Source organism: Balaenoptera acutorostrata, chromosome 5 (assembly GCF_949987535.1).
Source record: "Balaenoptera acutorostrata chromosome 5, mBalAcu1.1, whole genome shotgun sequence".
NCBI lineage: Eukaryota > Metazoa > Chordata > Mammalia > Artiodactyla > Balaenopteridae > Balaenoptera > Balaenoptera acutorostrata.
The window spans coordinates 33,370,182-33,382,964 of record NC_080068.1 but is presented as its reverse complement, the minus strand read 5'-3'; the positions used below and the strand labels follow the sequence as shown (position 1 = coordinate 33,382,964).

The 12,783-nt window shown below is 38.2% G+C and overlaps 1 protein-coding gene across 12 annotated transcripts in view; it reads left to right on the top strand.

Moving 5' to 3' along the window:
* The window catches only part of SH3D19 (SH3 domain containing 19), a 180,480-nt gene extending 167,918 nt beyond the window's left edge, over positions 1-12,562 (top strand). For 10 of the 12 annotated variants that reach the window (XM_007189405.2, XM_057546750.1, XM_057546748.1 and 7 more), the window contains 6 exons: positions 1,236-1,291; positions 3,789-3,991; positions 4,466-4,518; positions 6,925-7,111; positions 7,525-7,622; positions 10,609-12,562. In XM_007189405.2, coding sequence (XP_007189467.2) covers positions 1,236-1,291; positions 3,789-3,991; positions 4,466-4,518; positions 6,925-7,111; positions 7,525-7,622; positions 10,609-10,725 — 714 coding nt within the window. In that variant the 3' untranslated portion in view covers positions 10,726-12,562. Of the gene's footprint in view, positions 1-1,235; positions 1,292-1,726; positions 2,052-3,788; positions 3,992-4,465; positions 4,519-6,924; positions 7,112-7,524; positions 7,623-10,608 lie in introns of those variants that run through there. The other 2 variants (XM_057546754.1, XM_057546756.1) reach the window with 2 other exon arrangements.
* The last annotated feature ends 221 nt before the right edge of the window (positions 12,563-12,783 follow it).

The window sequence follows — 12,783 nt, the reverse complement described above, 5'->3', positions numbered from 1 at the left end:
CAAAGCCTAACTTGTGTAAGTAGAGCCCTGAGTGCTAAGCCCGGGTGGCTGAGAAACATGGGGATGAAATCAGACTGCCACTCGAACATTTATATCAGTAGGAAGAGAATGACTCAGTCTCTAATATAACTTATTGATACTGGAACATATCAATAAACCTGGCTTAAATAGTTGAGCATTAACTGCTTGGCGGGGTGGGGGGAAGAAAATGATTTTCCATTACATCAGAAACTTAGCAAACAAATATAACAGAAAGCCTGTATTTTTCAAGTATGAATGAGGTTGAGTCTCTTGAATTACGAAATGTGGGTCTTAAAAATTGTCTGGTATATAAATACCTTGATTCTTTGGAGAAATCCAACCACATTCTCTAAATTAATATTAAAGAGTAATGTTAGTTTTAGCACTCTTCCTCATTTTTCTTCTGCCCAATGTAGCAGTACTTTAAAAAGCACAATTACCACACTGAAATCAATCACACTGAATTTGCCAGATTATTGGTGTAAGTGTTATTTCTAAGCCTACAAGTTTAAAAAATTGTTTTAAGACTTCGAACTTTTGAAATTCATTAAGAAGGGCACTGATTTATTTAATGTAAACCTCAAAGCCTTAAGTAGTTTTCAGACCTATAGTGCATTATGGTCAAATATTTCATCACAACCCAGCTCTCTGGAGACTTGTAGATGAGGTATTATATAAAGTGCTCGCCTCTTAGTAGATGCTCACTGAGTACTGAGTCCTCTCTTCCTTCCCTACTCACGTTGAAGGGGAAAAAGTGTTCCAGAGTTATGAAAATGGAGATAATCCACAAGTTTGAATAAAAGATTTTATTTTAGGGTCATGAAAGTATTGCAGAATTCTACCAACAGTTTGAATAGGTGTCTACGTAGTGCCTGATGCCTCGTTTCTGTCCTAAGCCCTCCTCACCTGAAGTTTTCAACTTAGGGGATAAGGGGTAGAGAATACTCAGTCAGGGGTAGAACGACATTAATGTGCTTATTCCAGCAAATAAGAGGATTGGTTATTCAAGGAAGGCTACATCACAAGTTACGCATTTTTTTAAAAACCCAAATTCTGGATTTCATACCTTTGTAGCACCTGTGGTACATTTCGTCGGTTTAACACCTAGCTAAACTGGTTAACTTCAGTCATGAATTTGCTAATTACTTAGCTTAAATTTATCTTATTAAAATCTGAAAGAATACAGCTGTTGTCTTGATTTTTGTCTTTACTAGACTGATATTCCAGGAGGAAATGGGAAAAGGGAATCCGTCGCATCTCATTGTGTCAAGTAAGTTTTACTTGTGTTGTTTTGAACAAAATACAAAGGATGTGAGCATTTATGTCATACAGAATTAATAAGCTTAAACACTTCAGATGTATGATTATTCAGATTCTCAATGTGCCTTTTTAATTATGAGGAACACTACTTGTTTAAAAATTCTGGTGAAATTGCAACATGCTGATAGAAGCAACTCTCCATATCAAAACAGGCCACGTAGACAGGCACAAACAGTCTATCCCAGTGCGTCCCACAGCCTGGCCTCACCCGAGCAGAGAGGTTTCATCATCCAGGGCATTTTGTGCTGGCCTTCTGCTGTTTATCTACCAACAGATTTCTAGAAGTTTCAAATATTTTTGTCACAGTGTTAGGGAACCATTGACCGAAATCGCCCACCTTGGCTAGGCACGATGATAACCACTTGCACGAGTTGTCTCACAACAGGAGGTCCCGATAAGGAACTTGCTGCTAACCAGGAGAATTCAGGAGGGGCCGAAAAGAGGGAGGAGATGCCAGCCCATAATATTGTCCTACCAAAGTCCCAGAATCCTTCGCACTGGAATCCATCTTGGCTGAGAGATGCGCGCACCACCAGGAAGGACCCTGAGTCAGACTAAATATGGGCCAACCAAGATGACTGGGCAGAGACAACCCGGAAACTAACCCCATTACCATAAAACCTGAGACTGCGAGCCACGTGGCAGAGCAGTTCTCCTGGGGTCTCTTACCCCGCTGCTCTCCACCCAGGCACCCCTTCCCAATAAAGTCTTTTGCTTTGTCAATACGTGTGTCTCCTCGGACAATTCATTTCCGAATGTTGGACGAGAGCCCACTCTCAAGCCCTGGAAGGGGTCCCCCCACTTCCTGCAACAACAGAAAATATTTAAACCTGATAGAGGGACTTCCCTCGTGGTCCAGTAGCTAAGACTCCGTGCTTCCAGTGCAGGGGGCTCGGGTTCAATCCCTGGTCAGGGAACTAGATCCCACGTTCCGCAACTAAGAGTCCGCATGCCGCAACTAAAAGATCCCGCATGCTGCAACTAAAAGATCTCGCATGCCGCAACTAAAAGACCCCCGCATGCCGAAACTAAAGATTCCACATGCTGCAACGAAGATCCCACGTGCCACGACTAAGACCCGGTGCAGCAAAATAAATAAATTTTTTTTTAAAATGAACAAAAAAGTAAACCTAACAGAAATATAAACCCTACAAAAACTGCTAGGCATTTTGTATTGTTTTGTTTTTGAGAGGAACTAGAAGAAAGTAAAGGAAGGGTTAATTTGGGGGGGGGGTCTTCTTTATGTTTGAAGACCTATCCGTGAATTTATGTACCCTTTTCTGCATCACTGTAACTCCTTTGTGATTTAAAACATTGCCACAATGCAACTTTATATTCCAGTTAAATGAGCAAATTAATAGAATTCAGTACCTGCTGAAGACTGTAAACCTGTCTTTGAATAGGTCAGACATAAGAAGATATGCTCCCTGAGGACTTCAGAAAATAAATGCAAAGGTTATCACAAATAAGAAAACTTCTGATGCCACAATAGTTTAATTCTATTTCAGGTTCAGTTTTTCTGTGTCAGCAGGTTGAATTTAAAGTGGACTTTCATGGCTGTTGATCCATTGACCTGACTTAAATCAGACTTTGGTTGGAGCGGGTACCCACATTTTCTCTTCAGACAATTGCATCTCCTTAGTCATAGCTGTTGAAACTTCCTTTCCAAAGCCTCAAATCAAAGGTTTGGGATTCAGTCATGTCTTCTAGGGACACAATTTCATCTCTGTTTTTATCTTATTTTCAGTCAAAATTGTAGATCATTTAAGGATCGTTCTAATTCTCAGAAATGAAGCCTTTTTAAAGGAGATACAAAAATCATTTTTAAAACAACAGTGTAAGATATGAGATTAAATGTTATAAGATAATAAGCCGAGTTTCTGTTTTCTTCGAACCTTCTAGTTTTGAAGGCCATTCATCTATATACACAGCTCACTGATTCAGCATACATTGAGCATCTACCCTGCCCAGCTGGTGCCCATGGCATTTCTGCCATGGAAGTTTGATGTCTTGCCCTGAGATTCTCAGGGTTAACACTCCTAAACTCAGTGCATTTATGACTGAGAGGGTTCAGACTTGGCCCTGGATTACTGTAGCCCAAGGATACAAAGACAAGGAGACTGGGGAGATTCTGTCATGAAGAAAAGGTGATCAAAAGACGTGCAACATTAACCAACCACCAGCTGCTTATCTGGGATTCTGCCTGTACTTGTGACCTTGACTTTAGCCTTTCTGAGTGAATAGGTTCATATCTAAAAAAAGTAAGGACTATCATTTAGAAATATAGCTTATTCTTTTTCATGGAAAATTTTAAACTATGCCTAGTATACCTTGTTCCAAAGTAAACACAGAATAAATATTTATTGAAAGACTAAATGAAGGTTTTAAGGCATTTTGAAAGTTAGTACTCTCTAGTTTAACCCACAAATGTGATTTTCTTTCTTCAGAGGCCCAAGATGTGTTGCTCGATTCGAGTATATTGGAGACCAGAAGGATGAGTTAAGTTTCTCAGAGGGAGAAATTATTATTCTTAAAGAGTATGTGAATGACGAGTGGGCAAGAGGAGAACTTCGAGAGAGATCTGGGATCTTCCCCCTTAACTTTGTGGAGCTCATTGAGGATCATCCCACCTCTGGTACAAATGTTTTAAGTGAGTACAGAGAATATGGTTTTTTATTATGTCCTATCCTAATTCAAATAAACCAGATAATAGGTTAATTCTTAAGTTGCATAATAATCCATATTGCCATATTTTTTAAGGTAGAAGGAAAAATGATTTTTAAATGGTAAACATCATTATTGGGATAGTCATTGTTGTGGCAGTCTCTCAAAGAGCTGGTTTTGGTGTTTTAGGTAATTAGTGGTGGCTTCATATTAGAAATGGCAGGAAAAAAAATCACTGAGTTTCAAACAGAAATGGCCTATAGAGTGTAACTAATGTGTATCCTCCTTCACCTTACAGTAAAGGAAACAAATCCGGAGAGGGTAGTGCCGGGCAAAGTTACGTAGCCAGTACATGAAGAGACTGATCTGGAATCCCAGACTTTTCACTCTCCCCTCACAGTTTTTCTCCAATACTATATGGTCTTTACATCTGAAGTTTTGACATTTTTTTAAAATACAGGCACAAAGGTACCACCGAAAACCAAAAAAGAAGATTCTGGTGCAAATTATCAGGTAGGCTGCTTGAATAGATGACTGTAGTGAAAGCCAAGTTTTATCTCTGAGAGGACTATTAAAATCATAATTATCAAAAGAAAATGTTATAAATCATTTTTTGTTTTTTTTTTTAATTAATTTATTTATTTATTTTTGGCTGCGTTGGGTCTTCGTTGCTGTGTGCGGGCTTTCTCTAGTTGCAGAGAGCGGGGGCTACTCTTCGTTGCAGTGCGTGGGCTTCTCATTGTGGTGGCTTCCCTTGTTGTGGAGCATGGGCTCTAGGCACGCGGGCTTAGTAGTTGTGGCTCGCGGGCTCTAGAGTGCAGGCTCAGTAGTTGTGGCCCACGGGCCTAGTTGCTCTGCAGCATGTGGGATCTTCCCAGACCAGGGCTTGAACCCATGTCCCCTGCATTGGCAGGCAGACTCTTAACCACTGCGCCACCAGGGAAGCCCTGTAAGTCATTTTTTAATTCATGTAACAAATATTTGAAGTAAATAGATGATTAATATCTTTATTGCATATAGAGCTCGTACAAATGAATTAGAAAGACATGCAAAGCCTGATAAAAAACAAGGTAAGAGATATTATTAGAATATTCATGAAAGAGATACTATAAGTGGCTGATATTAAAAAAGTATTTAACCTTATAGTAATCAAAGAAATGCCTTGTAAAGAGACAATAAAATACCATTTAACGTATCTAGTTAATGAAGATTCAATACAACTCAACAGTAAATAAGTAATTATAAGTATGTGAATGTTAAAACAGAGAAAGTACAGATTATTGTTATCATTGTTTTTATTTCTCACCCTAAGAAAAGGATGAAAAATGAGACAAGGTTTTAGTCACAAAGATGGTTATGGTGATGTTACTGTAACAAGAAAAAATTGGAAATAACCTAAATATGATCATTATCGGGAGAATGTTCTGAGGACATTAAAAACTAGATTTGTAAAGTAAATGGCATGGGAGGAAAACATGTATTATAGGGAAATTGAATATATAGCATAAAAAGACTATGAGGAAATGTGTTTGTTACCATTCAGTTGCCCTTAGGTAGTGAGATTATAGGTGGTTGGGTGTTTTTCCCATTCTTCGTATATTTCCAAACTGCCAAATGTTTAGGAACATTTGTATTATTTTTATAATGGGAGAGAGAAAAAAAATGGATTAAAATTTTTACACTGTATAACATGGCTTCAGAAGTGTTTAAACTGAATAGGAATGTGGGTGACTTCCATTGTTTTTTGTGACATATTTTAGAGGAGTGAGCCTGATGGGGTCATTGTTTGTCAAAATGTCAGTGATAATTAGGCTGTGTGTCTCTCAATTCTTTCATCTTCCCCCCACTGATAAAGTCAAACAGGAAAGAAAGGGACTACAGTTCTCCAAAAGGAAATGTTCAACATGGTTCCCTGTATTTCTTGGGAGTGACAAGTACCATTCTTTAGGGTTGGTTACCCAAGTACAGGAACAAGACGGTAGGGTTAGGGTTTTTTGTTTGTTTAATTTTTTGTTTTTCCTTCAAGCCATCAGTTGATGAGAACTTAAGATGTACCAGGCACTGTGCTAAGCATTCTACACGCATTACCTCCTTTGATCCCCAAAGCAACTCTAAGATGAAGCTGAGGCTCAGAATAGAGAAGCTTCCTGCCCAGTGTCAGCTAGGAGGTGGCAGAGCTGACTGGCGGGCTCCAAGCCTTTGCTCTTAGTGTTACCCTTGCCTCTCTGCTTGGGCTTCTTGAACATAGGGCTCCCATCGTGACTTGGCAGTGATGCCTCTTCGCAGGGCAGAACCTTCTTCTGATGTGTTTGCAGTAAAACCATTCCTGTTGGAGCATTCCGTCACACTAGCCCACCATATCTGGGTGATTGTCCTGCCAGCCTTGGAGCTAACTACGCCTCATAAAATTAAAAGTGTGAACTAATGAAGTCCTGTGCCATGGAATCTGATAGCCTCTGAACCATGTAGAGACCTGGGAATTAAAAGACTGCCCTTTCTAATCCTTCCTAATTTAGATAAAGAAGAACCTCACTGAAAATTATATGCTTTGCCAGATTGTTTTCATAGTGTCATAAATACTATACACAAATATTGCAAGTTTTTATCTAATTTTAGTGTAACTAATGTCATAGATAATAATTAGAAAAATTTTTGCTTAAGCATTATATAGTCCTTGAAAGCAGAAAGTCACAAATTTTAGCACATCTGTCATTTAGAATTCTATTTTAAGAAAAAAGTTATTGGAAACTTTTATTTCTGAAACTCAATAGTGACATAAGGTATTGAGTGATTTAAAGTGGCCTTCAGGCTTTGAAATCTTATGACCCCTTAGCTTTTTTTCCACCACTTTTTAAGCTTTGTAGAAATTAATCTCAAATAAAATCTCACATTTCTTACCGAACTTCTGATTTGTGACAGGAGAACAGTCTTTCTGCAGAATGGTGCGAAGCTCTTCACAGTTTCACAGCGGAGACCAGCGACGACTTGTCCTTCAAGAGGGGAGACCGGATCCTGATCATGGAACGTGTGGACCCCGACTGGTACAAGGGCAGACTGCGCGACAGGGAGGGCATCTTCCCCGCAGTCTTCGTGCGGCCCTGCCCAGGTGCGACAGCTGCAAGGAAGGCTCTTACCCTCTAAGGGGAGCGCGAGACCTTTGAAATGATACATATTCCGTTTCCCTCTGGCCATGTTCAATTTAAGTTGTTTGCCTACTTTTGCAAGTTGATTCATAAAGTTATGCAAACTTTCTTCATATAATTTGTTGAAGTTATGGGGAAAAGAGATTAAAAAATGCCTTCAATTAATAATGGCTAATTTTGTCTCCTAAATATTAATATATTTTATATAATTTTTTTCCTGCTAAGACAGCATCCTTCATCTTTTTGCAAGTTAAGTGAATTCAAAGTTAATTGAAAGTATTATGTCCTGGGAATGACAAGGGGGTTTCTTAAAATGTTCAACTTGTGTTTTAGTCCAATGTCTTTGTATATATTTGAATTTTTGGTGTCTTCACAGCTGAGGCTAAAAGTATGGCTGCTTTAGCACTGAAGGGAAGGAAGGCCAAAGCCTTGTATGATTTCCATGGGGAGAATGAAGATGAGCTTTCCTTCAAGGTCAGAATGTGTATCTTTTTGTAATTGCATTAAGCAGCTATAAATTTTGAAATGGCTTCCACTGAAGGGTGGAACATTTGGGTGGAGTATTGATCATTAGTCAAGAATGAACAGATCTCAGACCCTCATTCTAAAGGATGAGATTAGAGAAAGTGAACAGGGCAAATGTAAATTATCAGCAAGGCATTTAAAGAAAGCCTTATTGATATCTATAGCACCACAATCGCCTACCAAATTCCTTATTCCTTGGCCTCATAACATGTGATCTCACTAAAGTTGGAGGTTTCGTTGGTAGCCCTAGTAAAGGATGATCCTCTACATGGCCCTTGCAGCCTGCTACTGTCATGTCTTTGAAACCAGTGGCGAAATCAGGTGGCACCTACTACAGCTGGCCTCTGCAGCAGTGCCTCATAAGACACCGGAGTCTTGTCCACAAAGACACTGACTAGACGTTAGGGAAATGATCCCAAAAGGTTAAGGTACTTTGCAGAAGTTTTTTTTTAGAAGCCTAAAATCTAATCTTAATCTTACTTCATCAAAGAAGTACCTTTTATTTTTTTAAAGTAAAAAGAATACTTCCATGATCCTGTTTCCGCAGTCCACAGTTCGACCATGGTCAGAGGAAAGCACCCAGGGTAGTACTTTGGGATTGGGCCAGAGGAAGGAGGGTGGCTTTAGTAAGTCATTGCTGTCAGAAGAGCCTGTGTCAGACAGTGGAAAATTCTCCATCATCGGAGATACTCAGAGGCAGGGATGCCATAGAAGGAATTAAAGTATCCAGGAGTGATTGGACAAGATGAGACTTAAGACAGTGGGTACCCAAACAAGGTTTTCACCTGTCTACAACAAAATGAGGAAAACAGTGATATTGGGTATGTGCAGGCTTTACGGGAGCCATGGAGAAGGGGAGGCATGCCTAGATATATAAGGTTGCTAACTTTTCTATTTTGTGATGGAGTTTTACTTTATTCTGAGAATTTCTTCTTTTTCATATTAAAATGTCATTTCTATTATAAAATATTATTAGTAAATGATATAGATTTCTTATGCAAAATTATAATTGGTAACCCTATATCAGTGTCTTTTTTTTTTTAATTTATTGGTCCATAAAATCCAAATGTTTGGAAACTGTTGCCCCAGTCCTTTTCAATCTTGAGAGTCAGTGGCTCAAAATTAATTCCTTTTATCTTTACATAAAATGTTACTGCAAGTGAACACTCTGGATTCACACTTTTTGGATATTATTTTGGCCTTCATTTAGGTTATGTCAATGTAACAGAATTCACAGTATCATCCAGAAAATAGGTTGTCTTCATTTTACAAATGCCTGGCTGTAAGCAAGATAGTTCTAGAGTTTTTTAGTTAAGGGATTCTGCACCACTTTCAGAGTTGTTGATCATTAATATTTTATTAAATATCCACAGAATATTAGTAAATAAAACTTTTTTTAAATTGTCCTAGCCCTCAGAAAACTGACATAGTATGTATGTATGGACCAGAGCTAAGAAAATTTGTTTTAGTCAGTGATTATATTATAGTTTAGGAAGTGCAAGGAACTTACTTATAACAGAAACTTTGAATGCCAGAATTTTAACAGATTTTAGCAAGGTAAATTAATGACATGGGATAGTCAGCATTTTCCCTTAAGAAAGGCCTTAAATCAAACCAGTTTTCCAAAGGGCAATGTCCTAGGGCTACAAATAAATCCATTTAGCCTGATAAAGATATTCTTAAAAGTAGCCAGGGTCATCTTGGACCATTATAGAATCCTAAACCCAGATTCTAAGCAACAGTTAGAAACCATAAAGAACAAAATAGTTTCAGGAGATAACAGATGAAGACATAATTTTTGAAACTGAGGAATTATAATTCATACACGAATAAGATACACAACCCCTTTGACTAACCTGATGAGGATAAATCATGTGCTGAGTCAGGGTGAAGCTCTTTAAGACAGGAAAGAATGCAAATTTGATATTGAGGCCATGGAGGAATGGAATAAACCAAATGGTAGAGGAGAATACCATTATGTGGAAGAATAAATATAGAGTACAAAGTGCTCAGGATGTTAAGAAAAAGCAATTGTAGTAAAAACCTTTCTAAGTAAAAAGGTCTACTGTAAAACGTGGTGACCTCATGCCTAATAGTTAACAATACAGGCCCTGGAATCACACTAAATTTGAATCCCGTCTCTACCACTAACTAGACATGCGACTCTGAGCAAGTCACGTAATCTGACCTTCAGTTTCCTTTTCTTTAAAATAAGGAAATCTATAAAAATATTTCTCAAAAATGGGGATAATAATAGTACCCACTTCTAGGACTCCGTTGTTGTTTAAATGAATTAATTTCCACTATTCTTAGTTTGTTAAAAAATAAAAATAAAATAAATGAGTTAATTCCCATGAAGTACATAGAAAAGGACAAGGCATACAGTAAACATATGGCTCGCTCTCTCATCTTCAGATCTTTGCTTAAGTGTCACCTGGCTGCCCTAATGAGATGGCAGCCCACACTTTCTGTCCTCCTCTGCTGGCTTACTCATCTCCCAACTCTAGAATAAGGTCTTTACTCTTCGCTGTATCCATAGTACCCAGAATAGTGTCTGACACATAGTGGGTACTCAATAAATAACTGTTAGATGGGGGAAAAAAATTTTATGTATATGATAGCTGGTATTTTTATTTATTAAAGAAGAATTTTAGATTAAGAGTGGTGAATTTGGGGGGCACAAAATACCACCAGGAAAATAAAAGTGCAACAAGGGTGACAATGGCAAAGGAATGCGCTCTGAGGAAAAGAGCATACAAGCTAATGGCATCATTAGGGTTAGGTCATCTTTGTGGTACATCGTTTAATCCTCTCGGCAAATCAAGATAAATGAGTTATATAAAGAGGAGATGTACATGCCTCTCCAGGTGGGCTGCTTACCATGCTTATCCTCAATAGAAACTAATAATTATTTTCAATTCCTGTCTTCTTACAGGCTGGAGACATAATAACAGAGCTGGAATCTGTAGATGATGACTGGATGAGTGGAGAATTGAGGGGAAAATCTGGAATATTTCCCAAAACCTACATTCAGTTTTTACAAGTTGGCTAAAGGTGAAAGCTTGACTGTGTTCCTTGGCACAAGAACTCACTTGAACTATCACTTTGACTATCAGATATGTTTTTGCACTATTTTTTTAAACTGAAAGAAATATCTATGCTGTACATGGTATACTAGAATTTTCTGAAAGCAGAAAACATCTGATTTTGTGGTTAGCTTTCATTCACAGTAGAAACGTGCGCACGGAAACCCATGAGCACATTTCTACCAAGGAGGACATCAAGCAGGATTAGCAAGGCAGGCAGACCCTTCCCCGGGGAAAGCGTCTGGTGACAGGGCAGCATGAGGACACTTACAAGCAGAAGTTGCACTTGGACCTCTGTGTTCATCAGCACAAGTAAATTAACCGTGCTTCCTCATTTTCTACTTTAGTTTTAAAAGAGGACATTTGTTATTCTACATGCTGTAACTATCAGGCCATGGTTGGTAACCTAAATTTCATTATTGATATTCAAATTAATTCTAACAGCTTGAGTGCATTATCCTTATTACTGGAGCAAAGCCTTGCTCCAGGAGAGGGTAGTTCATTGACTAGTGGGAGCCTTTGTGAGCACATGGTGAATCAGCTCACAGTCACCACACGCTCCTGTGGTAGCAAGTGTTCCCCCTTTGTCCCAGTGTTTGAAAGGGGTTGAAATTTGATGTACCTTAGTCAAAAGAACCAAAACCATCCTGAAATGCCTTGCTAATACAACTAACCCGTCCACATACCTACAGTACTTAATTTCTTTCCTCTGTGTATACTTTATGTTAACAGGGTTATTATAAGCACATTTTCTGAATCTGCAATCATTCTTTTGACAATTACTGGTACCCAAAGAAAAATTCATTTTCTTTGAGTTACCCCAGTAATATATAAAACTATGTCTTGTTATAGTGGTACATTATGAATCACATATATCTCAGAATACAGAGCAACTGTTAAGATGGAAAACAATGCCCAACCCCCAGCTCATTCTTCCAAATATAATCAGAGCAAAAAATAATTTGAGAATCTGAAGGCTGATACTTTTGGGGTTGTTTTCTTTTTTCTCCAGCTCTTCCCTGCACAGTTATTAGAGTAAATAAGAAACCACTTTCCTGCTATCCATTGTTATGCATTCCAGGCTTAAGATAAAAGTGGTTCCTTGCAACACTGAATCAATTACAGTTTATGGGCTAAAGCCAAATAGGTCGAAGACAATCTTCCGAACAGATCAATGGAATAGAATTTCATTGGAAATGTAAAACACTTTCCCAACTATGTTCATAACTTTCTTCTATTTTTGAGAAGAGTTTCATATGCTGGGCCACTTTTTAGCTTTTGTTTTTGTTTCCACTGTCTGAAAAGTTAGGCAGTAAGTGGTGAAACCATCATGTGAACACCATGTGGGGTTCTGTAAGGGAGGAGATATTTACTCTGTCTTTGACTGAAGTTCATGTCCCAGTATATGGTTAAAATTGATTTTGGAATATGGGAGCTGTTTGTTCTACATGTTTTGGTGTTTTGGGTAAAGAGGACTATATAAAGAAAACTGGTCAAATTTCACTCAAGTTATTTCATAAGAAATGGATGGCTTAAAGCATATTATCCCAACTAAATTCCTATTTGCAGCAAGCTTGTACAACAGCAGGAAAGTGAGAAGTGGAGGGTAGTGTCTGGGATAGGACATGAGGTATATTTCTTTGCCTGTGTAATTTTAACATCTTATATCAAAGATCATGAAAACCTAGCTTTATTGGAGAAAAATATTCCTTTTAAATTTTGGCCTCTGTCAGCAGAATGATAAGTGCAATAGTTGTAAATCTACTTGACACTATAATAAACCGAACTGAACTTTTCAAAGTCCTTTTCTCATACATATTAGACTGAGGTTTTTGAGAATGGAGTTGGTATCTTATCTTTATATCTCCAGCCCTTTGCACCATATAGGCTCAATAGAGGTTTTTTGGTTGGTTGATTGGTTGGCTGGATGGATGGATGGATGGATGGATAACTTTCACATAATAGCGATACTATCTTGGATCCAATATGCTCCAATATCTTTCCTCTTTATTGACAAAAATCTT